Consider the following 26,324-nt stretch of genomic DNA (forward strand, 5'->3'; position numbering starts at 1 on the left):
GTGTAAAAAGCAAGTTGTGTCTGTTGATTCTTAATTAAGTACTTAAAACACCCAAGAGAATGAAACTCTGTCTGAAATGTTGCAAAGAAGAGCAAGTGGATAGATAAGCACTCTAGTGGTATGTTATCCTTTGAGTTTCCATGAATATTACATTTCCTAATGTCAGTTTGTGCATTATTTAAACTGGTCTAGCAGCACGAGAACATGTAGGTGAATAGCTTGCTTATGGCCTAATAAAAAGTGTCATATAAGAATGCAAAATAATATTAGAGCTATCAAATATTTGAACATCTAGAAGTGTACTTATATTCTTGCCACAAAAAGAGCCATGTGTGCAGTTCATTTTAAGAATAGAAAGGAATAGAAAAGCTGGATTTGTCTTCCCTTTATTAATCTTTTGACAAATGCCTCCTGCACCCGTAAAACTATACCACAAAGTAAGGGGCATGGAAAAATTTGTCCTGGTTGGCAAGCAAAGGGTGAGGTTAAAGGTTAGCACTCATAATTAGGTTATGCCGCCAATATTAGGTCTCACATTGTTAATGTCCAATAAATATTAATTAGACATGCCACATGAGTTGAAAGATAGGGAAGGCAATAACACAGTAGTGTCTTCAAATCAGGGACAAAACTGCCATCTGCATTTAAAATCAGTTTGTATTTCTTAAGAGCAGATGTACTTCTGAATTTATTGATTTTTTTTTTGTTATGCTACTGTCACTTTAGCAAGAGGAAACTCCATTTGAACAAATGTCCGCACTGCCTGATAATTTTGAATTGATTATAATCTTGTGTGTATGTCTGCTAAACAGAGATTAAGGCCTCACATAAAGGCATTTAGGGACAAACGCTACATGTCTGAAGCATATATATCTTTATATTTGGATGCAGTTAAATTATATTGTTTGGTAATTTAATCAGAAAATACAAAACATAAAAATTGATAATTTAGCAAGGAAAGTACACACTGCATTCTAAAATATGCGATTACTGTTATTTACTTACACACAGGAATTACTGTATATCCTTCTTTTAATAAAATACAATGAAGATTTAATATTTAAAAACAAAGGAGCATGTGATTTGAGAATAATTTCACGGCACGATGTCACACAAAAAATTTCTGTAACAAATAATTTCTATTCATCTTACCACCTGTACAGTATGTGTCAGAAATTCACTCAGCTTTAGTGCATATTGTAATGAACAAAACAAATAGCTAACAAAATGTGCTATACTGCGATTTCTGCTTGCTAATATGTTTCAAGTATCAAGCACAAGAGAAAGTAGCTTCCCTTTAGCAGTGCAAATTTAAAAAGAAATATTATTGGAAAGCAAATACTGTATTATAATTTTGGTTAAAGTTTAGATAGCCTCAACTGAATTATGGAAAGTACTGACTTATGACGTAAGTAATTCCATGTAGGAAATATCTAACACTGGCCTTCAGCTTGAGTTTTCCTATATTTTAACTGCCATGTAATAATAGCTCACTAAGAGTTACATTTGTGTTTAGAAAATATTTTATGTGCAGAATTGATTTTTTTTATATCAGATAATCACGGGCGTAGACTTACTAGACAACAATTGATTGGTACTGTTTGTTATGAAACATAACGAGATCTGCTTATTAAGGCTAGGAAAGTTAACACATTCATTTTTGCAATTAAAGAGTCCTGTTCAATGTGTTAAAAAATTTCGTTGCATCAATTATATTCCACTTCCTCAGGTTATGTAATATTTCCAGTTTTTGCCCAAGTCCTGTGGCTAATCTTACATAATTCTGCTAATTAGGGATAAGAATAAAGTTACACATTTACATGGAAAATTTTACTGGCCTAAAATGGCTCTTTAGAGAAAACAAAAGTAATATGCGTGTTTTGCAATGCTGAATTTAATCATCAGCATAGTGTTTTGTCTTTTGGGAAGCAAAACACCCATGTGTTACTAACAGAGCCATTATGGACACTCCACCAGTCTACGTTACTGCAGTTTGGTACTTGAGGTGGACCAGTAGCCAATCTAACAAATGATAAAGTAACAGATGCTGTAGCTAAATGGATAGCTAAAACTGACACCCTGTTAACAAAGAAGAAAATGAGGAACTGACAGGTGTCATTTGATTTACATCAGGTAATTCATCTTATAGTCTTATGCCCTGTAGGAGAGCTATTATGTCAAGAACAGAGACTTTATATGCCAATGACAGGGCAATGAAAATGAGCATTTTGGAGAAAGCAGAATGTGTCTCTATTACATAAGTATTACTGGACATCTGTAAGCAATGACACCTAATTGGGTGTCACAATACAATTTATTGATGAAAAGTGCAATTTACAATCATTTGCATTAACTGTGATTAAAGCTACAGAGTGTTGCTAAGCAAAGGCAAGTGTGCAGCATTTCAAGGATATCACAAAGGAATGGAAATTGAAGACAAAATTAACCACAATTGGCAAGGACATTTCTTGTAATAGGATGGTAGCCACATGATTACTCCCATGTGAACCTTGCATTGTGTACAGTTTGCAAAGAACAGTTACTGTATCTCTGAATAGCAATGGATTTAACAGAGTTTTGGCCAAATGCCCCACAATTGTTACAAACTTCAAGCATAGTCCATCAAATGGTTGAGAATTAAGACAACTGCAAATTGCACTTAAACAAAAAGAGGAATCACTGTTTCAAGACATCATGACTGTGTGGAATTCAGCTTTCAACATTTCTGAATTTGAGTTCCATCCAAAGCTTGAGCATTAATGTTTTAAACTTTAAAATATTCCCACAACAGCTAAAACAAAATTTGCAAAACATATTTTTTGTTTTTAAAAGATCTGCATTGAGGTATAAACTTGACACCTTGTATTTATGAGTTTGGAGTGCAAGGCTCAGGACCATTCCAGCTTCATGATGGAAACTATGACTTAAGGAGTTAATATAATCTTCATCCAGTTACAGGTGAAATTGATTAACTGACTGTCCACATATTTAATATTTCTATATTCATAAAAATAAAAGTAAAAATAGCGTTGACTTAAATTAATATGTGAAAAATATATTTCAGTATTCAATACAGAACCTTGCAGATATTTTGATAAATTTACACCACATATTGTAGTCTTATTTGTACATGTGATGAAAGCATGTGCTGGCCATATCAGACTTTTTTTTATAATTTTTGACAATTTAGATTCCTTGGATATCATGAAAGATAACCACACTCCCAAAAGAAACTTAAGAAAAAATGGATACAGCTTTTTGTTATTTTAGGTACATTCACCTAATGCGAAAAGTATCTACTGCAGTGCCATCCTTCTAACCTCATGAAACAGCTAGCCGATATTTATTTAAATCTGACACACTTATTCTTCAAGGAAATTAAATTTTTTGTTGAGATATGCTGTTGACATATGTGATTAGGATTGATTAGAAATAATCATTTTGTGTTATGTGCGATAGTTTATGGTTGAATATAATTTTTCAAGTTTTATAACATATTGTTTACATTATGGACGTCACCATTTGGACTGTGTTGGGATGGCATTGATATGCTCAGGCAGCCAGAAATGAGGGGTGCATGACATCACTTGTGTGCAAGAATAAAGGTCATTCCTGGTCATCTGAGATACCCAAAAGATTAAGTTGATGGGTTATAAGGGATTGATATTGTGACTCCAGTTAATAGAAATAAATTACGATCATTGTTGATTGAGTGAATATTTTTGTTAAAATGTACATCAGCTGCTTCTAGGGTGAGAATAGTTGTGGTGTGATTTGCTATGTGAAATATTTACTTTTTTTCAACAAAATTTTTATTAAATTAATGTGTAAGTGAAACAGCCTGTCAAATGAGCTATATTCATATTAAACAAAAAGTAAGGAAACAGCTTTAATCATGTTGTGGTACTAATTATGTGCAAACATGTCATTTTTTCCAAAGCTGAAATGTATTATCTATTTGACATTGTTACTGGATCATTGAATTATATTTTCCATGATATAATGCATTTAGTCTTGTAGACTGAAGTTTGGACTACAACAAAATAATCTGACAAATAACATTTCTTTGACGCTTTGCTATACCACAACCCACACCAGGAAAAGAAGATGGGAAGATGAAAGGAGGTGATATTTCTGTAAACATTTCTGCATAGATGTATTGTTTCCCTTAAAATACTATCTGAACCTGTATTCTGCATTTAAAGTAACATTAGATGCATAATGGTGGGCATTTAAGTACTTGGGACTATGAATAATTAAAAGAATGGTGAGTTAAAGAATAAGAATTAATCTGTAAAAAGGCAACCTTTATACAAATAAGGTAACATGTTCTGAGGTAAAGTACAGAATATAACTCTTCCTACTACAGTTTCAATAACATTTATTGGTCTTAAATTTATATAAAAGTGCAGTATGTGGTAGCCAATAATAGTTTATTATTGTAGAGTTCCTAGCTAGAGCTGAAGGTTTAACATTTGCAATCAGTTTCTTCTCTTTAAAGTGTATGAAGAACAAAATCTGATTAGTAAAGGTGAAGAAAAACCATTACCTACAAAAAAGTAGATTTGACTATAGAAAATGTGAAGTAGATAACATTAAGAGAGAAAAAAAGATTTAAGAAAAACAATATCTCTGCTGGCATATATATATTTAAATATATTACTGTTGCTCTTAAGAATCAGAGTAATATTTACAAGAAAACTGCACCTTTTTATGTGCTATTTTTTATCCAAATTCTAATAAATCTAGGGATTTATACTGTGTATAATGACAGACACATATTTATTAATTTGTCTACAAGTATTAATTGTAAACATAAAAAAATGGTACAGAAATTTAACTTGGTGGCTTGGGAGATTCTTATAACAGAACATCCCACTCAAATAACAAATTATAAGGTGTTGCAGAATCATGCCGTTATAAACGATCTTTTCAAATCATGCCAAATAAAATGTGTATGGGTATAATGCATATCTGCACACAGATATTTCCATATCCTCTACATGCAAACAGACACACCTTCCTATGGTGTATGAAGGAACATAAATAAGAAAGGAAGACAGGTTGAATTATTGGATTACAGGGGTATGGCTCAAGGAAAGTAACTAACATTATGCACATTATTTAAAAATTCATTATTTTCTGATGCATGTGTTCTTTTTTTACATCAAATTAGGAAGTGTAGCATGTAATGACGAATAACCTACAATCAGTAATCAGTACATCACTCTGATTGATTCTTAAATTGGATTGTTTACATATGTACTCTTTTTTGACCTATGTTTCAAACTCATGGATATCTGCTTGTTTCTTTTGCATTTATATACAGTACAAATATATATATATAAAATTGAAATGTATCAATATTTGAGATTAAGGCAACCGAAAAACCAGGGCAAACTCTTTAGGACTGCATGAATTTTCCAGCAAGATACAGGAGGAAGTGTTTATTAGTCAGTTGTAAGAGAGTTTTTAAAATAAAGCATTAAATACAATAAAAAGAATAATCACCACATTCTAGGATGCCAAATACTAGCCAATGCCACTATTACAGTACCAATAAGCCATTGAATGCTTGGGAAGTTGCCTGATTAAATCTGTGAAACAGATTACTCCTGCATTGCTAATGCAAAGAAAGACTTTTGTCACAATGTGCTGTTTCCTTTATTTCATTCCTCTATTAGTTTTTGATAATGTCTGTGCCACCTGCATAATACAGGGAAAATAACAGGAATCTGTTTTCTTAACTTTCTTATTCCATTACATGGCTGTTCAGCACTGAAGTGAATCTTGGTTAAACTAGGGGAAGCAGTTGGTATAGAATCTCCTTTTATTACAGAGAGCACACAAAACACATGCACATTCATTGTTATAAAGTCAGTTTCAAGCTAGCATTCAACCTAAGATACATATATTTAGAATATAACAGTAAACTGAAGTACCCAAAGAAAAGCCACATGAACAATGGAAGAACATGCAAGCTTTGCTTACAAGGTTACCTTATAAGGTTTCTGAGTTGTGATCAGTAGCACTAATCACTGTGCTGCTCTCCAACCTGTAATTGTACTATATTGTCTAATTATTCATTTCCATTTTTCTATGAATGTGTACTCTATAGCTATAAGCAATACCACTTGTTTAGACTTTTTGTAGTTGTCTTCATTATATTACCTGGCTTCCCAAGTACTGATTGAATCAAGATTGCATTGACATAATGAATTGCTTAGCCCAATCCATTTTCTTTCTTTTTAATATATTTGAACTACATTAGGTGCTGAGGTATATTCTATAATTCACTGATGCGTTTCTTTCTTTTTTGTGCATTCAGAATGCAGATTACATTTAGAAGCTGCCTGCTGTTTTCCATGTTAATGACTTTTACACTCAGCATAGTTATCTTAAACATCCTTGAAGTGCCTGGGATATCAAGGCGCTCTCCATCATTTTAACCTAAAGCTTCACATTTTAATCAAGTGTTTGAAAGCCAGTTATACTTTTCTGTGTGAATATTCAGAAACCCTTATGTACAGATATGGAAACCAAATTCTGTTAACGTGTTATCTGCTGTTGTTGATGCTTTGTTTGGCTTCAATGGTAGCTTTCTATATACCATATTCTAAAAGGAAAGAAGGTATATTTTCAGTTTCATCATAGGCTTAAAAATGAAAGTATAAAATTACATGTGTAAAACTCACAGGATGCAAGGTGGTCCTAGTGACATACTGTAGCTTCACAGATTACTTTGGCTTCCTCCACTTTTAATGGTGTTTCTTCAGTTGGTTTTAGAAATATTTGGTGCAATTCTTTATAACTATAATGCTTCTGTATTCTTTCTTTCTTTCTTTCTTTCTTTCTTTCTTTCTTTCTTTCTTTCTTCCTTTCCAATAATTGTCTGTTCCCAGTGTATTTAATTCAGGACTGAGGTGGCTTTAGTCTATTCTGCTATAACTCCAAGCTTCACTTTTGCTTTATTTGGTTACTATTTATAACAATTTATTAATATGAGGTAAAGATTTTCTTCCTAAACGCAAAAATATTTAATATTATGCATTTCATTACAGCATAGCATGACATTTTTATACATGCTTAGTCATAGAGTATTTAGGGAAATGGAGGACTGGATGGTAGTCAGGAATCAGAGCTTGACAGAATCCATCACATCGCTGCCAATCCTTATGTGACCCCAAAAACAATGTAATGTTGCCCTGAGAGTGTAACCGTGTCAAGTTAGTAAGACTCAGAACAGTATTGGGGTTATAATTCTTTATAGCTAAGAACCATGGGGACGTAAGAATCGGATGAACAATATATTTCAGCTTGTCTGATTCTAGCTCCGACAACAAGGACAAACAAAATGAGTGACACTAGGCACAGTACCCTAAGAACTCTTTTAAATGAATTTGTCTGCTTCAGCTCTGTTTTTGTTAATTCCTCCCTAAATAACAGTGGACAGTCTAAAGTTCCAGCCTTATACTTTTAATGTTTTTTTTGTTTCTATTATACTGCTGATATATAATGTGTAGCTTATGGTTATAGGACACTTCTATGATTAAGTAAACTATTTCATTTATCATTTAAATGTATTAGAATGAGTACAGAATGGCTAAAAAAACAGATTATTAATACTAACAGGCTGTGAATGTAGGGATTTTAATGCCTTTTTAAAAGGAGGAAATGTTCTGAATAAAATGTATTGGTTTTAGATTTATGATAACTTGCAGTAAGTATTACAATGCAACATTTCATTCAGATAACCAATTATTAATAAAAAATAAAAAAGACTGGTGTAGTACATATCGGCCCATACATTTTAAGAGTCTGCCACTGTGTACTGAGCATAAAAATAAAAATAAAATGTAACATGTTAGAATATTATTTAACAAGGGTTCAGTTAATCTCACATAAACATAAAAAACTGGTCATCACATTTATTTAATATATTTTTTAAAAAGGATTACATACCAATGTTGTAAAAATGTAATGGTAATATTCTGTCATCATCCCCATGGCTAGTGCCTAAAAAAAAAAAAAAGATTGATAAGCCACAGATTTTTCTAACCCCCACCGCCCAGCACGTAGCACTGTAAAACACAAAATAACATGAACAAAGCTATTTCATTAAAATTAGTCTCAAATTAACCTGAACAAATTACATTCTTGCAGTTTAAAAAGATTAAGCACTTCATTATTAGAATCCGTTAACTCCAGTGAGATTAAAAAAGCAGTGTGTAGAAAAAACCATATGGTATTCTGATACATTTTCCCCTGAATTGTGGGTACCATGTGATGAAAGTGAGCTAACAAAAGGCCATTTAAGTCAAATAGTCTGGTGTTCTTACAGATTTCAGATATTCTACCAAATACAGCCTACATTAAAAGGAAAGGCAATGCTTTCAGAACTAACATGAGTAACAGTATAATGTGTAACTATAATTAAAATAATACAATTATCCCAAACTACTGCAAAAGCAATTCAGACCTTAAGAATTCAGAGTGGGAGAAGCATGTAAAAGCCATTTCACTTATTGCATTATTTTAATCCCCCCATCATCAAACCATTCACCCATCTATCAGCTTTCAAAAATGCTTTGAGCATACATTTATACATTTATAACGCAGGGCCACTACCTATACCACCCTTCGTTCATTCAATTTAAATATATTCTTATATTGTGGACTTCCCATTTCAGCATTTAGAGGATTATACATATTGATAATTATAAACTACCAAAATAATAAGAGATCATTCAATAAAATACAACCACCAGGAAAAATGGTCCTAGAAATAAAAAAAACAACATGCATAGATACACCTACAGACTATCAATAAACATATATGTATTTTCAGTCATTTACTGAACCAGCTCAATCATGATCATGGTCATGGAAATCTAAAGCCTAAGACTAATAATAATCTCGCCCCATCTTATATATCGGAAGGTCTGACACCTTATATTCCAAATCGTAACCTTAGATCTTCAAATGAGTGTCTCCTTAGAATTCCAAGAGCAAAACTTAAAAGAAGTGGTGAGGCGGCCTTCTGCTGCTATGCACCTAAAATCTGGAATAGCCTGCCAATAGGAATTCGCCAGGCTAATACAGTGGAGCACTTTAAAACACTGCTGAAAACACACTATTTTAAAATGGCCTTTTTATAACTTCACTTTAACTTAATCCTGATACTCTGTATGTTCAATTCATCATAATAACTATTCATAGTGGCTCTAAAATCCGTACTGACCCCTACTCTCTCTTCTGTTTCTTTTTCCGGTTTCTTTCACCTACTCAAACATCATGATTCTCCAATAATGATGGATGGATTAAAAGCCAGAAGTCTAGGTGACCATCATCATCAAGTCCTTCCGTGAGAACCCTAAATCCAAAGAGGACTGTTTCATTTATGTTAGGTAGAATGCCCAGAGGGGACTGGGCAGTCTAATGGTCTGGAATCCCTACAGATTTTATTTTTTTCTCCAGCCGTCTGGAGTTTTTTTTGTTTTTTCTGTCCCCCCTGGCCATTGGACCTTACTCTTATTCTATATTAATAATTAATGTTGACTTATTTTATTTTCTTACTGTGTCTTTTATTTTTCTATTCTTCATTATGTAAAGTACTTTGAGATACTTTTTGTATGAAAATGTGCTATATAAATAAATGTTGTTGTTGTTGTTGTTGTAAGACAGAACCAAATCTTGGACAGGCACTCAAGCACGTACCCCATTTCCCTGACCCATGGTAAATTTAAAGATATTATTCAGCCTCACCTGTATATGGTAGAAACCAGAAGAAATTAGAGAAAAAGCCACATGAATATTAGAAAATATGCAAACCCCAAACAAACAGTTCAAGGCCATGATTTACAACCACTGCGGCACCATACCTCTCGACATATATATTTTTCCTACAACCTACAACATGATTACGAAAATAAATGCTTAAATGAAAATAGCATTATTCATGACTTAGCCTACTTCAGCAAGATCCATAAATAAACAGGGAGACAGCTTCTACTTTAATATACCAAGAACATCACAGAGTTTATGAAAAGGCCTTCTCACATTTGAATCTTGTGTTGTGCAAATGGAGTGGAAATTACAACAGGGGTTCCACAAATGCAATCTTTAAACCTTTTTAATTCAGGTTTATATGCTAAATCTGACAAGGTTCGCAAAAATCAATGCACTTGAAGCCTATTAAAGTCAATTTTGAGTCTAGCTGTATTAAAGAAGGGGTTTCTGTATCAATTTCTAAACTAAGTAATCAAAACTACAAAAAACTGCTGCAAAATAACATCTGCTAATGCTCAAAACATGATCAGATCTAATAAAGATATTCTCAGGAAATGGTAACCTACATGCGAAACATCCTAATTCATCATTTCTGTATGCAGTTCGAGTTTCTCTTCATATTTAATTAGTTATATCCATTCACACTTCAAAACATTCTATAATGTTATAACTTGGTTTCAAGTAAGGGAGGCCTACAGAGTTTAATTCTATTAGGTCAGGGAACTCGAGTTTAGTCCTGGACAAACTCAGTGGTTTTAGGTTTTTGTTCCAACCAAACTGCTTAATTAGAAGTCAGTCCTTCTCGATAAAGAAAATTATTTAATTTTATGAGTTATAAATGCTTTCATTCTGATATTTCAGGTTGCTATAATTTTGCAGATTTTTCTTTCCCAAGAATATCATACAAATGATTTGTGGATCAGACCAGATTAGTCATTTTCAGTCCTTTACTGTTTTTCTCTTCCATTTCTTTCCAAATATTTTAATTAAACATATATTTCAAGATGAGAACACCTTGGTATGAAGGAGACCAAACTAGATGGTGATTTGCTAGTTTCTTTATCATTTGCATCTCACTGTTAGTTAGTATGTGGTTAAGAATTAAGGAAGTAAATAAAATAGTGAATGCAGCTGTTTAAGACTAATTGAAGCGATTAGTAAATTGGGAATTTTCAAAAGCAAGTTAATTAAGATAAAGCATAAAATTATTGCTTCAGCAGCAATACTTTACTTCTAAACCAGCAGCTACTGCCACCGGCCAAGACAAAACTTGAGGATGCCTGCACTAGGCTATCACCCATATCTTATCAATGCTTCAACAACAAAAATAGATAAATATTTAACCAACACCATTGAGAAATTAAAGAAAATTGGCTAGTAACAGTTTATACAATCATAACAGTCACAGAAGACCCATTTAGTCTGGCTGTATCTCTTTGGGATGCAGATTGAACACCAGGAGAAAACCCACAGAGATGAAGGAAGAAAAGAACAAATTACATGCCAACAATGTTTGGGTTTGATCCAAGGACTCTGGAACTGTGAGGCAGCAAACACTAATCACTGGTCTCTAACATAAGTTTGTCTTATAATTTTTTTTCAGAAATGCAATGTAATTTTAATAGAATTAAGAGAATATGCATCAAGAATTTCATAAGAACACAGAATATGATGCAGCTATTACTTAAAAAAATAAAATGACCGGATTTGTTAGAAACTTCTTTAGAGGCAACTTTTATCTTTAAGCTGAACTTTTTAACAAGTTAACTTGCACGTTTGTTTCCGGACAGGTGATCTGGTTGTTATTAATGATTGAATGAGTGTTATCAGTTCTTATCAGTCTCCAATAAATTGTCCAGGAGGTAATTACTGAGCTTACTAAGTACTTTAGGAGAGTCATTATAAGAAACTTAATAACTGATGAAAGTGAGTAGGTGTTTAAAGAAATAAATAGAGAAACACTGCAGTTTTCATTAGAATGCAGTAAGTAATAAAATATTATAACTTTGTAGATTAACCCAATCCTAATCCACAGCCTTAGCCACCCATGAAAATGCAGCCTATAGCATATGAAAAAGCCTATTTCTAGGAAAGAAAATAAAGGTGTATATTTTTAGATTTTATGGAAGTAAAAATGTCTTTTCTGTAATTCTGATTATTTTACCTCAGGGTTACATATGCTGATTCATCATGTATTTGTGAATTAATCCTGCCACAGTCCTAACTTTAGCCACTTCAGACATTGTAGAATCTGTAAGAAAAGTATTTTCTATAAAAACAAAAAAACTATGCTAGAATCAGAATTGTCTAGATATTCCCTAACTAATTTTATGTCAGTTTTTTGGGGACCTTGTTCATATCTTTGAATTGAAAAGATGAAATACAGTACAGATTCAGCATACCAACTGAAGAAAAGTGAAGTTGTAGTCTTAAAAACATTTAGTGCCACAGTTGCTAGGCTATACAGCCCAATTGCTGTAGGAAGGACGGTCCTTGCGTGTGTGTGAACTGTTAGCATTTGAATTTGATGATTGCATATAGCGTTGAACTGACCTCTCTGTACTATTCTTTCCTCTGCATGTCATGGAGTACAAAAGAAACAGCACCATACAGCAACATGGAGACTGGCAAGATCGGGAAAAAAAAAACATACGGTCGCTGGTTACATGCGCAAGATGTTATGCGAATGAATATAAATAATATAAATAATGCGACAATGTTTTCCGAAATGTACTATACAGGTCATAAAATGAATAATTCCAAATATCATATATACCTATTTCTATGTTTTTTTTCTTTTTGACATCATGAACCATAAGGTGCATACTAATTCAGCGTGAGCAGGAACACTCAATAAAACTGAATAAAAAAATCAAGTAACGGTGAGATACGAAGAATGAAAATTCACCAGCGTTTGTGTGTCAGCTTTTATCCCTCCATATCAGAGAATGCCCAGTTCCATTGCCTCAAAACGCCACTCACATCTACAGTTATTCCCAGTTTCAAATAAAAACTAACAGTGTCAGATCCCTAGGGTGGTAGTATGTATCGTGATCGTGACTGAGAGAATAAAAGTGAAAAAACTTTTACAATTACTATAAATTTACATCGGCTGTTACAGACGCAAACCAAATGTATGTGTGTACTGTATAATATGAACAAAAGAGCAGCTCACTACTGAAAACAGCAAATATAGGAGGCAGTTGGGATCAAACTGGGGACTCTTGATTACAAATCAGCAAATCTTACCGCTACGCCACGGAAGCTGTTGTCTTTTCCTTGAACCTTTAGTGAAAGTGTTTATTTGATTTTTGGACATCAGACTTCATACATTATATAGTTTATGTCTACATTTTGTCATTTACTACTAAAATATGAAAAACTTTTCTGTTTTAAAAATGTGTTTACACAGATTATATTATTTTACAGTAGAAACGGAATACACATGAAATGCACATTTGTGTTCCAAATAACGATCTATTAGTTCTACTCTAAAACTCCAGCACTTCACTCCTAGATAATCAAGGCATGAGCCGGGAGAACTTTGTGCACGTTCTGTGGTGGTAGGGGGATGGAATAGCAGGCTGCTTGCTGCTTGTCTTAATCGGCACATTTACAGGACAAAAGATGCTGGTGGACAGGTGCGAACGGTGGGCTGGATCTGCAAGTATTTTCGTAGGCTCTGGTAATTCTAGTGTTAAATACAAATTGTTTGGTGAGATTCTTGTGGACAAATGTTGACATAAGTAATAAAGTCCCCCATGACACTCTTTTGCAACACACCCCTTCATATCTTACCCCCACCTATTTTGCCCCTTTCTCATGTACACAGATTTTAATGTATATATAAGGCAGTGATAAATTTGCTCAAAGCAATCTTTCATTTTCTATTTCTCTTCCTTACCTTTGTGAGTTGATAAGATTTGCATATGTCTTGCACTAAAAACAATGCTGTTGGTGATCATAGTGGTTTCTTAGGGCACATCTGTCTGACAAATTTGATTTTATTACGTATTCAGTATAGGTATCTATACACGGTCATATCAGATTTAGATACAGTCAAGTAAAACAATCAGAAATTGAGTCACTTTTAGCTGCAGTGTGAATGTAGCCCTGAAAATCAGCAACCAAATTAAGGGGAAGAACAATTTTGTTGTCAAAATGAAAAATGTCAAAAAGTCTCAAAACAAATTACCATAGAAGCTAGCTTTCCCAAACTAATCTTTAAGGTCTTTCCTTAGAAACAAAGTGCAGACAATTACAAAGCATGTAGCTTGCCCCTAAATGAGATGACTACCTAAACTACGTGACATCCACAGACACAAAAAAATGTGTGTCATCATAGCAACCAAATATCATAATAGCTCTGCTTGATGGCATTACCAATATATAACTGAATAATAGTGAAAACAATCATGAAACGAAAAGAACAAATCAGTAAACTTTTATAATGACAATACAATGAATATGAGCCAAAAAATCATAACACAACAGCTTGAATATAATTAAATTAGCACTAACAAATTAAGTTGTTATTTGCAGGGTTTGTAGGATTCATCAGTATAATATACGTTAAAAAAAGCAGAAAATCATTATATACTTTATATGTAGTGGAAATGGTAGCCAAGAAAAAATGTAATATGTGTAAAGTTTGTAAAAAGATAATGAATACATTAAACATTTTACTTAAATGGTAGCATATTACATTTGACAGCGTTAATTTCATATACAATGTGATAAAAAGATTGACAATAAGTAGTGTGAATCCTTCATCTAAGGGACTATTACCTAAATAATTGCAGTAAATTGATGAAGTGATTAACATCACTGAAGAAAGGAGAGGAACAGAGAAATTTACTTGGATGAGCAATTGTCTCTTCTTTTCAACTATCTTTAAAAAATGTGGGAAATAACTAAATTATGGAGAATTTTACTGCAGAACTATTGTAATGAGTTCATAAGTGTGACACAAACAACTGAGTCATACTTTGAAACAAAGCTTCTAAATTTCAAACATTTTTAAGGTTTTCTTAAGTCTTTTGTATTTATAGGATATTTACAGTGCAGCTACTCATTGTGATAATGTGCTTACTATGTAGCTACGGTAATTACATTTTTTGAGTTAACACACTATTAAGGATGGAAAAAAAATGTTAAATGTGTGCTTATTTTATTCGATTTTCATATTGTTTACACTGTAACATTACACTTTGAGTACACTGCAATTGTCCATCCATCCATCCATATACTGAGGATTTTTCATATAAAAGGTGTGTGTTGATGATTTGGTACTAGGCATGGATTAAACCCTGAATGAGATACCAATTCATACAAGGAGCACTCAAACAAACACTTTGCCTATTTATAATTTTCAATAAATCTAACACGCACTAAACCTATAATACTAAGGAAAAATTTACAAAATTTGACACGGAAGTTTCAAACCGACAGTGATTCTGCCATTAAAAAGTGCCCAGAAATTGTTAAGCCACAGTACTAACCACTGTTGCACCTGCGGTCCCCACTGCAATTTAGGAAAGGAAAACAAGAAAAATATTGCTAGGAATACTGTAAAGTACAGTTACGAGTAGCATATCTGAAATAAAAATAAGTGAGGAAAATAATGTTAGTAAGAATATGCAAATGCAACAACATGGTGGCAATATCCTTCCATCCCAACCAACCCAAGCTGATTCCACCAGTTAAAGGTTTTAGAGCCTGAAGCCTATTTTATCAGTATTGTGTGTAAAGTGGGAGACCACCCGAAATACTGCCCAATCTTTTCATAAGTCACACAATCACATTCCCACAAATTTACTCACTCACCCATATGGGATCAATCACCAGTTACCATAACATACATGTCTTAGGCATGTGGGAGGAAAATCTGTGGAACTCTAAGATAACCTATACAGAACTGGGTGTACTGCCCTAAAATATTGTCTCTCCCAATTCTAAACAATCCTTCATCCGTTTACTTAACCTGATAACTCCATTTTTTGGGTCATAAGGAACCAGCTGTTCATAAAAGAGAAAAAGCAACCTAACTGTCAACACTAATTCACTTCACTTGACATATAAATGGGACCACACTGCATTTAATAACCTAATGAGACATATTAGATGCATTCAAAATCACATCTTGCTATTTTTAAAATCCGATAGATGCTTGTATTATCTAAGGACAATTCTCCCATTTGAATTTAATTCATATGCTACACTATACCTGTAAACAGTGAAACTGAGCACTGCTACAGGCAAGCTCAAGGTAATAAATGTCCTCTCCCTGCTGAAAGAGTTCCTGATAATAAGAGATTTTTAAAAGTATGTAATATATGCACTGCTTTCATAAAATAAATTTAGTCCTTTCAATAATAAAAAAAAATTCTCAGTACATTAATTAACAAATACTTGTAATAACCATAAGACAGTTTTCACCCAGATATTCGGCTTTTAACATTTACACATATATTATTTTAGCTCTAGGGTCTTTTTAGCTTGTAATTAGGCAAGTTCAAGAAGCATTTTGCATTTAAAACCAAAGAAATTCTATTACAGCAGTCTGTTCGTAATGGAGGTTTATCTTGCCCTAACAAACAAAGCTGCCCTCTCTGCTCGCCTTGGAATGCATTTGTTAAGATTATTCAGCATGCAGCCCCCACCATTCTGGATCACACTTGATTACATCCTTCACCGAAGAAGTAGTCTTCTATTTAAAAGCTTTAAAAAATAACTGTGCTCCAGATAGATGCCATTTTATTGCAGAGAGTGCAAACACACTCCCAGAATTCGTTACCTTTCATAATCTATCTAGATGGCTTTCCAATGCTAGGAACCCTTTAATGTTATAAATAATTTGTAATAGTAAAACTTTCATTGTACGAGCTCATCCCTTGGTGCTACTTGAGAAGCAGAACAAATGTGGTCAGCCCACTGTATACAAAAATAAAGGCTTTATTGACAAACTGTAAAGGAGGCCTAACAGAGGGATAACACATACATAAAACAGTGAAGCATTCACTCCTTTTGCTTCACTGAGCCTAACTAAACAGATCAGCTTCCCGATCTGTTCAAAAAGTGTCTGCTTTCCCACCCTGGTTTTGCTTAATATCCTCTTGTTGTGCTTTCTCCTATAAATTCTGACAGTTTTTCCTCCCATCTGAGCACAATGAACTGCCAGTTCAAACTTTTGTGGGGTATGGGCTACCCATAAATATACATGGCCAACCTAAAGTTTATCTGCTGTGAGTTTTATTAGAGGACGTCTAGTGCTGAATTCAATATAAGGAAGTGTGACACAATCTGAAGATTTCAGAATAAGGTCTTTTTAAAAAAAGTCTTATGGAAGATGGTTTTGGGAGTATTAGCTACACATCTTACATTTAATACCACCTAATTAGGATATCTAAATTAAACTTTGATATTGTTTCCATTATTTTGGCATGGAATTCTGCAAAATTAATCACTGGTCCTATTTATAATCTGTTGGTTATCCAACTATATTTTTCTAATTGTTCTAATAGAGATTATAACGGAATACAAAAATGGATGCACAAATTATAAAACAAAAATGTCACTTTTTTGTATTAAAATGAAAATGATTCTGACTTTATTACACTGGAGCAGAAAGCAAAATGTTGAATGACCATACAAATGCAGTATGTACAGACAGTTAAGTTCAAAGTATCAAGCAGCTATGTAATAATGCTGATCTTCTAAAATTCTGACATGTTCAAGAGTAGGAAAAAGTCAATGCCCATGGGTCTAAAGCTACTGTCTGTTAGCTGAAGCAAGCAAAAGAAGATAATCTTTACACCACCCTAAATTCTTGACAGTGCAGGACAGTCTGTGAAATGATCAATAAAGCAACAGCAACTTAATCAAATGCTAAAAAATAGACACCACTCCAATCACAAAGAGCAAAACAACCCCAGACAAGGACAGTCTATCGCATACACCCACAAGGGAGACAATTTAGAATTACTGATTAAATACCCACCATGTCTTTAGGGGAGTGTGGGAGGAAAACCAGAGTTTCTGGAAGAAAGCTAACAAAAACACAAAGAGAACATACAGACTTCACATGGACAACTTTTGGACACTGGATCCGTGAGGCAGCAGCGCTACTCACTGCAACCCCCAAATAAAATATCTGTCTTCTATTTTCATTTGGTTAAAAATTGTAATAACAGCATTTCATCATAGGGCAGCCTCACAGACACTCAATATGGAGTGTGCCTGTGTGGGTGCAAGTGACTAGACAGCTTTAAGTTGAAGCTAGAAAGCAGAGTCCTTGCTAGAAACCTGGTAAGACTTGCAAAGTCCATATGCACTGCATACAAACTGACACCCAAGGATGATGTGGAAGCTGCACGATTTCTTCCTTTGAATAGAAAATAGTAAGTTCAACAAATGTTTAGTTCTAATACATCCTCAATTGGACTGTGTTTATGAACCCAGAGAAATGTTAATGATTTAGTGATATTGCTTCTACTTAAATTTCTAGCAGGTAAAACTTACACCATGATAGATTCATGAATATTACAACAGTTTATATCACTGAATTCCATGTAATATAAAAGTTTCCAACATTTACATTTATTAGTATAGCTAATGGAAGATTTCACTTGGACTGAGCTGAATATTCACAACCAATTGTGAAAGCAACGAGTAATCCCTGCAATTTGCACTGAAATGAAGGACTACTCTAGATAGGGGAATAAAAGAAGCTATTGCGATAAAGTGTGCTTTAATTTGTAAACAAGTTTTAGGCAGAAAATATAATTTGACAGTTTTTGGTGGACCAGGTACAGTCAAAGTGACTAATGAGGAACAAAAAGAACAGCCAAAGCATTGTCATTTGCAATAAAGACATCAAAAATCACCACAAGTATGATATGAATTAAACAGTAAAGTAAGTGCTTTACTTTAGTAGTAAGAAACAAAGAAGTCAAGAAAATGTCAGATATGATAGAAAGGGAAAAACGCATGTTCAGGATCACAAACAGTAGATATAATCTAAAAGAAGAGGCCAACTTTAGATCTTAAGCCAAATAATGGATTAAGCCTCAACTGTGTACATAGTGTACATCATCATCAAAGAACAGAAGATAGTGGCAGCATTTGGTGTCTCACAAGGAATGTAAACAGGTGTATAATGGAATTTTTGACATTATATGTAAAACAGCAAACAAATCAAAAAGCCAAAGTAGAATTAGTAACATCATTCTGCAATCAGCAGACAAAAAGGTTAGATAACTTATTTATAGGTGGCACTAAGCCAGCACTGACCATTGGCTGACTGCCTTCTGGCTTGCAATTATCAAACTTAATTACATGGCCTACTTCTTACTAATTGATAACTTTCTTTACCTTGAAGATTTCATTAAAACAGAAGTTTATTAAATCCTTATCCATCATTTGTTAGCCTTAAATAAGAATATACAAAAGTATGAAAACTTGAATGGTAGCCATATATTGTTAAAGCCATAAGGAAATGCCGATCCAGACCGGATTTATAAATGCCACACATACAAATTTGGAGTGTTAAATTTTGACTCCAAAATTTAGTACTGGTTGCAATTTTTTTTTTTTTTTACAAAATATGCTTTAGGTGGAAATTCAGAACACTGTTAAATGTTAAAACTATAACATTGATAGTATTGCTAGATTTCATAGCAGTTTGTTAGGCCTATACTAATCCCTTTGTAATTGGACCAAATTGGACCTTGTACACTACCCTGCCTCCATGAAGAACTCCTTGCTTTCATCCAGGAAAAGCGGCTTGAAGTGGGAACTTTCAAGCACTTGTCTAGTTTTCGTGTTTGGAGCCTAACGGCTGTATTTATGAGAGTACCTGCTCACATCACGCATATCAAATCCCTGCTGTCACTCGTCAGTCAAACACTACTGAATCACAGCACTCAAAACTCCAAGGAGGAATGCAAAACTCCAACAACCAATACCCCCAAAAAGCATGGAGCACAAACACTTATGCATATCCATTTCAGGCACTGTAGAAGAATTAGACAGAGGCAGCACCATTAGATTTCTGCCGTTCACCTGTCATATTAAGAAGACTTTTTGACAAATGAGTAAAATAAAAAATACCAGGTTAATTTGGTATTCTGGTAGTATTTTAGTTTTATAGTTAGCACTTTCATATCAGTGATTTTGATGCTAAGCAAATCTCTCTGAATTGCTATGTCCACTGGTTCTTCCAGAAACCTGTTTTATAGTGGATACAGGTAATTAACAAAAAAGTTTTATCTCACTCTGAATGAGACACCAATCCTTAATAAGGCACATACTCATACAATGTATCATTACAAATGTGTTCCAGAACACACTGTGAGAATGCAAGCAAACATTCATTCATTCATTTATTAATTTTCAAGCCCATTTAGTCCAGCTTAGGGTTACAGGGGGAACCTATTCAGTCTGCATCAAGAACAAGGTGAAAGCCAAGCAGAGTATCTGCCACACACATGAAGGAACATAAAAGGAAATTCTCTGTACCTGGCCACCTTACACTGAGGAAAAAAAAAACTTAAAGACTCCACAAACACAGTGACCAGTTCCAGATTTGAAGGTAAGCTGCAGCTCCACCAACCGGGATTTGAACCTGAGACCTCAGCTGTGAGACATTCAAATTTACCAGTAGTGTACTCCATTATGCCACCTTTTTAAAATATTCAATCTTGTTTATAATAGATGTAAAAGGCGCTATATAGCGCCCGACCCGGCACAGACCACGCAGAGGCAACGTGTACAAAAACACACAGGTTTTATTTTCTTCAGCCGTGGGCACACGCCTTCCCCGTGTCCCACAGGCCCAACACAGTCCCAAACACAGTCCCAAAGCACAAACTCACAATTCTCCACCACTCCTCCCAGGCAAGCTTCGTCTCCTTCTTCCTCCCAACTCTGGCTCGCCGAGTGGTGGTGGCTGGGCCCTTTTATAGCCCACCCGGAAGCATTCCAGGTGATTAACCACCTGGTCCCGATTGCACCTCCGGGTGGGGCTGAAAGCTCGTCCAGCCGGGCTGTGGGAAGCAGGCAGCTCCCCCTAGCGGCCACGCCGGGCCCCAACCAAGCTGTGGAGGACTCCATCTCCCATGGAGCCCTGCGGGTGGTTGGGGAGTCACCGACGGCCAGGAGGCTGCCACCAAGCGTCCCGGGGGAGGTATTGGACTTCCCATGGCGGCTCCCCCGGAACATAAGCAGCAGAGGCGTCCCTACCGGGCATGGGACCCGGCTGTCCTTCACAGTTCCCCTCCCTCAGATGAGGCTTGTGGGGATCATCGGCCTGCCCGCGAGGGCCGGTCCTCTCAGGACAGGGAGTCGGCATCCTTGGCTCCACGGCTGCGCCCTGTAAAAACATAATGAACAGGTCTGGGGGTGCTGCCCCGACGTCCCTGCCACTCGGACGTCCTCCTTGGACAAACCCTCCAGACATGACCAGCGTGACCACAAGAAAAGCACAACCAACCCGCTCCAGCTCGACCCTTGCGGGAACGGAAGCAGGCAGGAAACTCCTGCCCCCTCGCCCACTCCGGGGAGGGCTGGTGACGTGTTCAGCCCCTCTGCAGCATAGCCCTCCTGCAGTGCCACACGAACGGGCTTACGCTGCACCTTGTCAGGAGTCCCCGACCTCTTTGTCCGGGTCCTCCTCTTCCTCTGGGGTGCACGGACGGTCTGGGTCCCCTTATGGGAAGAAGGGAGACCCTGTGCCGCCTGCACCCCTTTAGACGACCGCGAGACCGGTGCAGGCAGAGGGGACGGGGTTGTTTGGCAGCCGACATCCACCAGCTGCCTCTCCACATGTTCCTCTGCCACAGTATCGGTCCACACGGCGTCTTGTGTAGTGGGCGGGGCGACCTGGCAAGCAGCACTGATCATATCCGCAGCCGTTGCGCTCCGCCCCTTTTTCTCTACGGCCCAGGCTTCACCTACCTGAACCGCTGTGTCCTGCAGGCAGGAGGCTGACGCCCCCCGTCTCTCCAGCCATTTAACAACGGCCGCCATCGGGGCGCCGATCTTCCAGTCCAAGTCCTCCTTCGTCTCCTGCAGGACCTGAAAAACCTTAACTAAGGACTGCAGAGGAAGGAGAACATGTTTCAACTCCTCTACAGCCCAAGAAAAGTTAATGCGTTGGTCGGCGCTGGACTTGAAGTCTCCTTGTTTCCTCCCACCGACCGCGAGCCAACAAGACCCTGCGGACCCTCCGCAGGTCCGTTTGGGAGTCCGAGAGGCTCGGGAGAAGGTCCGTCACCCCCGCCTGCGAACTGTCCTCGGCGGGCGGCTGACACACTCCCCTTTACCTGTTTCGAGAGGAGCTCCTGCTCCTCTAGCTGAGTCACCGCATCGGGAAACTCCTCCGGGTTCTCCTCCTCCGGCTGACTGGCCGGCCCGAAGGGAAGACACAGCCCAGCCTCGCTCTCCCCGTCGCTCTCTGCGCCGTCACGCCACGAACAGAGGCCATCTGCCCACCAACAGGTGGTTCGTCCCTCGGGGTCCAGGAGGTAGGCTGACGCAAACGCGGAAAACCCTTCCCGTGGCCCTTCCCTCTTGAGCCTGTCACCTACCTCCGGTTGTTACCCGTGGAGCGGGCTGGCATGCCGGCGTCTGGAGGCTGGCTTCTGTGTCCGCCCGGCTTTCTTTTTCCCCATGGCGCGGTGCCTGTAGGAGATCTTTGGCGGCCTCAGTTGCGCTGTGCTGTGCTGCGCTGGCTGGCTTGCTTGCAGCTGCGAGCGTTCTCTCAGCGCTGTGCTGCGCGTGTCCGCCGGCAAGTCGTGCAGGCGCGTGCCTCGCTCTTCGCCTCGGTGGCGGCTCGGGGAGCGTGCCCTGCTGCAGTCCAAAGGCCGCTCTCAGCGCTGTACTCACAATAGAGCACGCTCTCTGCCTCGGGAGCGCGCTCGGCACTGCGGTGCGGTGTGCGCTCCTGCGCTGAGCTACACGTGCCCCCAGGTGTTGTGCCGGGCCGTTACACACAATTTTATGCAGGTCCCGGTCCAAATGGACGGCCGGAATCCTGCCGACTCGCCAGATGTAAAGGCGCTATATAGCGCCCGACCCGGCACAGACCACGCAGAGGCAACGTGTACAAAAACACACAGGTTTTATTTTCTTCAGCCGTGGGCACACGCCTTCCCCGTGTCCCACAGGCCCAACACAGTCCCAAACACAGTCCCAAAGCACAAACTCACAATTCTCCACCACTCCTCCCAGGCAAGCTTCGTCTCCTTCTTCCTCCCAACTCTGGCTCGCCGAGTGGTGGTGGCTGGGCCCTTTTATAGCCCACCCGGAAGCATTCCAGGTGATTAACCACCTGGTCCCGATTGCACCTCCGGGTGGGGCTGAAAGCTCGTCCAGCCGGGCTGTGGGAAGCAGGCAGCTCCCCCTAGCGGCCACGCCGGGCCCCAACCAAGCTGTGGAGGACTCCATCTCCCATGGAGCCCTGCGGGTGGTTGGGGAGTCACCGACGGCCAGGGAGGCTGCCACCAAGCGTCCCGGGGGAGGTATTGGACTTCCCATGGCGGCTCCCCCGGAACATAAGCAGCAGAGGCGTCCCTACCGGCCATGGGACCCGGCTGTCCTTCACATAGGATAGTACACATATCTTAAGATAAAGAAAAAAGAGAAGCAACTGTATCCCTTGTGTATGCTTGGAAGTTAATTTTTACAATACAATTCTGCTAATATTTCTTGATTTGGCATGTTCTAATACATTCAATCATTCCCCATAGTCCTCTGGGTTATTTCCTATCAAAGCTTACAATTCACACACATTATTTCTAAGGGCCTTGAGCCTTGGGATCTTATTATTAGCTTTCTATGGCCACAGTCATTTATCTCAATACAATTGAGTGCGAGGACAAAACTGCAAACTATAACAGTAGACAGCCTACATGAATAATATTTTCTGATTTCATTTTGTTTCATTTATGCTGCTATACATTCAAAAATTTTATTTTATTTTCATTTTAGTCATTTTTGAACAAGGTGTCCATTCTACCAGATTTAACAAATAACTAATACTATAAAAGAGGAATAATTAGTTTTTTTAAAAACATGTGAATTTAATGTTATCTCTAGTACAGCAACAAATGTGTTGTAATTTATATACAGAATCACATTTATAAATCACTACTAAGGCAAACTGCATATAATTCCACTTGTTGTAAACAACAAGTTTTTGCTGTGCCTGTTGAAGATCAGTCCTTGCTTGTCTACAAATCTATGATCTTATACTTGCAAGCCAAGTGTCAGACGAGGAAAACAAGAAATTTAGTCTGCTGAGCTAAAGTAATGCTCCTGCAGAAAACAGAAAAGAAAAAAAGACATGTGGGTCTGCATACCATGACTAACTAGGGAACCAACTGTCTAAGATTCAAAATGAGAAGCAATAACTTGTAATCAAAAAGCAAACAGAAAAGATCCTCACTGTTTAAAGACTGTTTATTAATCCAAAAGTTTAGACACCAGGGATACTGTGGGGCCATTAGACATATATAAATGAAAGACCTGTGTATGGGGAGGGATATAGAACAGTCTTCTCTGCTCATGCTCAACCACAGCCAATAGTTGGTGCGTGCATGCACTTTTAAGTTTTTTCCACATTTGCATGCACCTCAGTTCCCACTGTGAAAGACGTGTGCATAGGTGTGTGGGTGTATGGAGCAGTCCACTCTGCTCACAATCAACCACAGACACTAAAGACAGAAAAAAGGGCCAAAACCAAGAGATCAAAAAATATGTGAGTAGAAGCCAGAACAAGAAATAATAGGAGCAAAAGTCAAACAGAAGAGTGCATTAAATCAGTTAAATATCGCAGAAAGAGTTTTGAAGTAGGTTTATTATCCACAGCTCAAATAAGGAAGTGAACTCTTTGCCCACCTTGTAAGCCATTGCATCATAACTAAGAGGTCACAACCACTGAAGATACTCCCCTAACAATGTGAGTAGCTGTGAGAATCCCAAAATGGTGGAGGTCACAAACAGCAAAACGGCAGGTGATATACATCCAAATAATCAACAAAATTTAAAATAAATATAGAATTCATAAAGAATCATATTCTGCAACTGCAAAAGCATTTAAAAATGGGTTTAAATTCTTAAAATTTCATCTTGATAACACAGTAACAGGAGAAAAAACAGAAGCCATTTCAAAACAGCTTATTTTTTCCTGTAACTGTTTTTAGGCCTTTTTTATTTATGTATACTGTCATTCCTATATTTTGAATTTCAAGGAATCGATTGATAATTTTTTTTTTTTGTTCTTTCACTAGTTTTAAATAAGATTCACGATCTTCCATGGCACTATTTATTCTTCTTATGAGTGTTGCCATTCTGGAATAGTTTAATAGACAGTTGCTATACTGTTGCTGGACTTGATGGCCATGTACAACATGAGCGATTATTTTCACGATGGCATAAAGGTCAACGTCTTACACTACTGGGTCTTCCAAGATTCACAAACAAATAAATAAATATTATCAAAAATGCATAAGAAATAACCTTCAGCATCTTTTTTACAGTTAGTTTCTGAATTACTGATAATGATGAGTTTTTCTGCATTTTGAATACAAATTATGGCTTGTGTTTTTCATTTTTGGATCTAGTTACAAGTTTCTTTCTTGGCTTATAACTTTCCCCTCTGTTTTATGATGACAATTCTGCCTACACATCCTGATCTTAGTTTATTTAACTTTAGCCATCCTGGTGACAACCCCTGCTTGAATCCTGATATTTCCATGCCATCTCCTGATTCCTTTCTCTCTTTAAAAAATGCAGGTGCCCAGTGCTGGCAGAGTAATGTAGTTATAGCAATGCACTGCTTAAGACAACACTTTCAAGATTTCCTCTGTTACAATATTTTTGCTTGATTTTCTCATTCTCAAGATTTAGATAATTAAAGATTGATAAACTAAGTTGCGCTGAACATAATTATTTTAATGTTTTTTCTAATGTTTTTAAACTGAAATAAACTATTACTATTATCAAAGTGATGCCTTCTTTTACAAGTAATTGGTATTCATCATATAAGAAAGCCTGACTCTCTGCCAGCTCTTAGGTTGTATTTCTTGCTGTCCTTTATCATTTCTGGACATAATTTTTAACATCACACTTTTCAATGAACCACATATTCATGATTTGGACTGACTAATGTCACTCACTCACTGCCTAAAGGCAACTTTGAATGGAGATCAGTATTTCTAGTATCCTACACTACTGGATACAGAAAACATACAGTAAAAATCTGTACATAAAAGAACACAAAGTTACTGTAAACTCTAATCAAAGTAAGAGTTAAACATTCACTTAACGATAGAAATATCATTACTAACATTACTTTTATTTATAATAATTAGGAAGAAAAGTGGTCCAGGTGATAGTGCTGAATGCAACTGTAAGAACTAAAGTTCACTTTCAGGTTTGATCTCTTCCTTTATAAACTCCATACATTCATCTTGGAGTTTATGTGTTTTTTTTTTTCCCAGAATACTTTGACACATTCCAAGGACAAACAGGAT

At 36.9% G+C, this 26,324-nt stretch overlaps 1 protein-coding gene across 3 annotated transcripts in view; it reads right to left on the reverse strand.

The window, feature by feature from the left end:
• Window positions 1-26,324, reverse strand: part of grik2 (glutamate receptor, ionotropic, kainate 2) — a 786,146-nt gene that overhangs the window by 485,196 nt on the left and 274,626 nt on the right. For all 3 annotated transcript variants that reach the window (XM_039747858.1, XM_039747859.1, XM_039747861.1), the window contains one exon: window positions 7,963-8,016. In XM_039747858.1, coding sequence (XP_039603792.1) covers window positions 7,963-8,016 — 54 coding nt within the window. The remainder of the gene's footprint in view (window positions 1-7,962; window positions 8,017-26,324) is intronic.

This window comes from Polypterus senegalus, chromosome 3, assembly GCF_016835505.1.
Source record: "Polypterus senegalus isolate Bchr_013 chromosome 3, ASM1683550v1, whole genome shotgun sequence".
NCBI classification, from domain to species: domain Eukaryota; kingdom Metazoa; phylum Chordata; class Cladistia; order Polypteriformes; family Polypteridae; genus Polypterus; species Polypterus senegalus.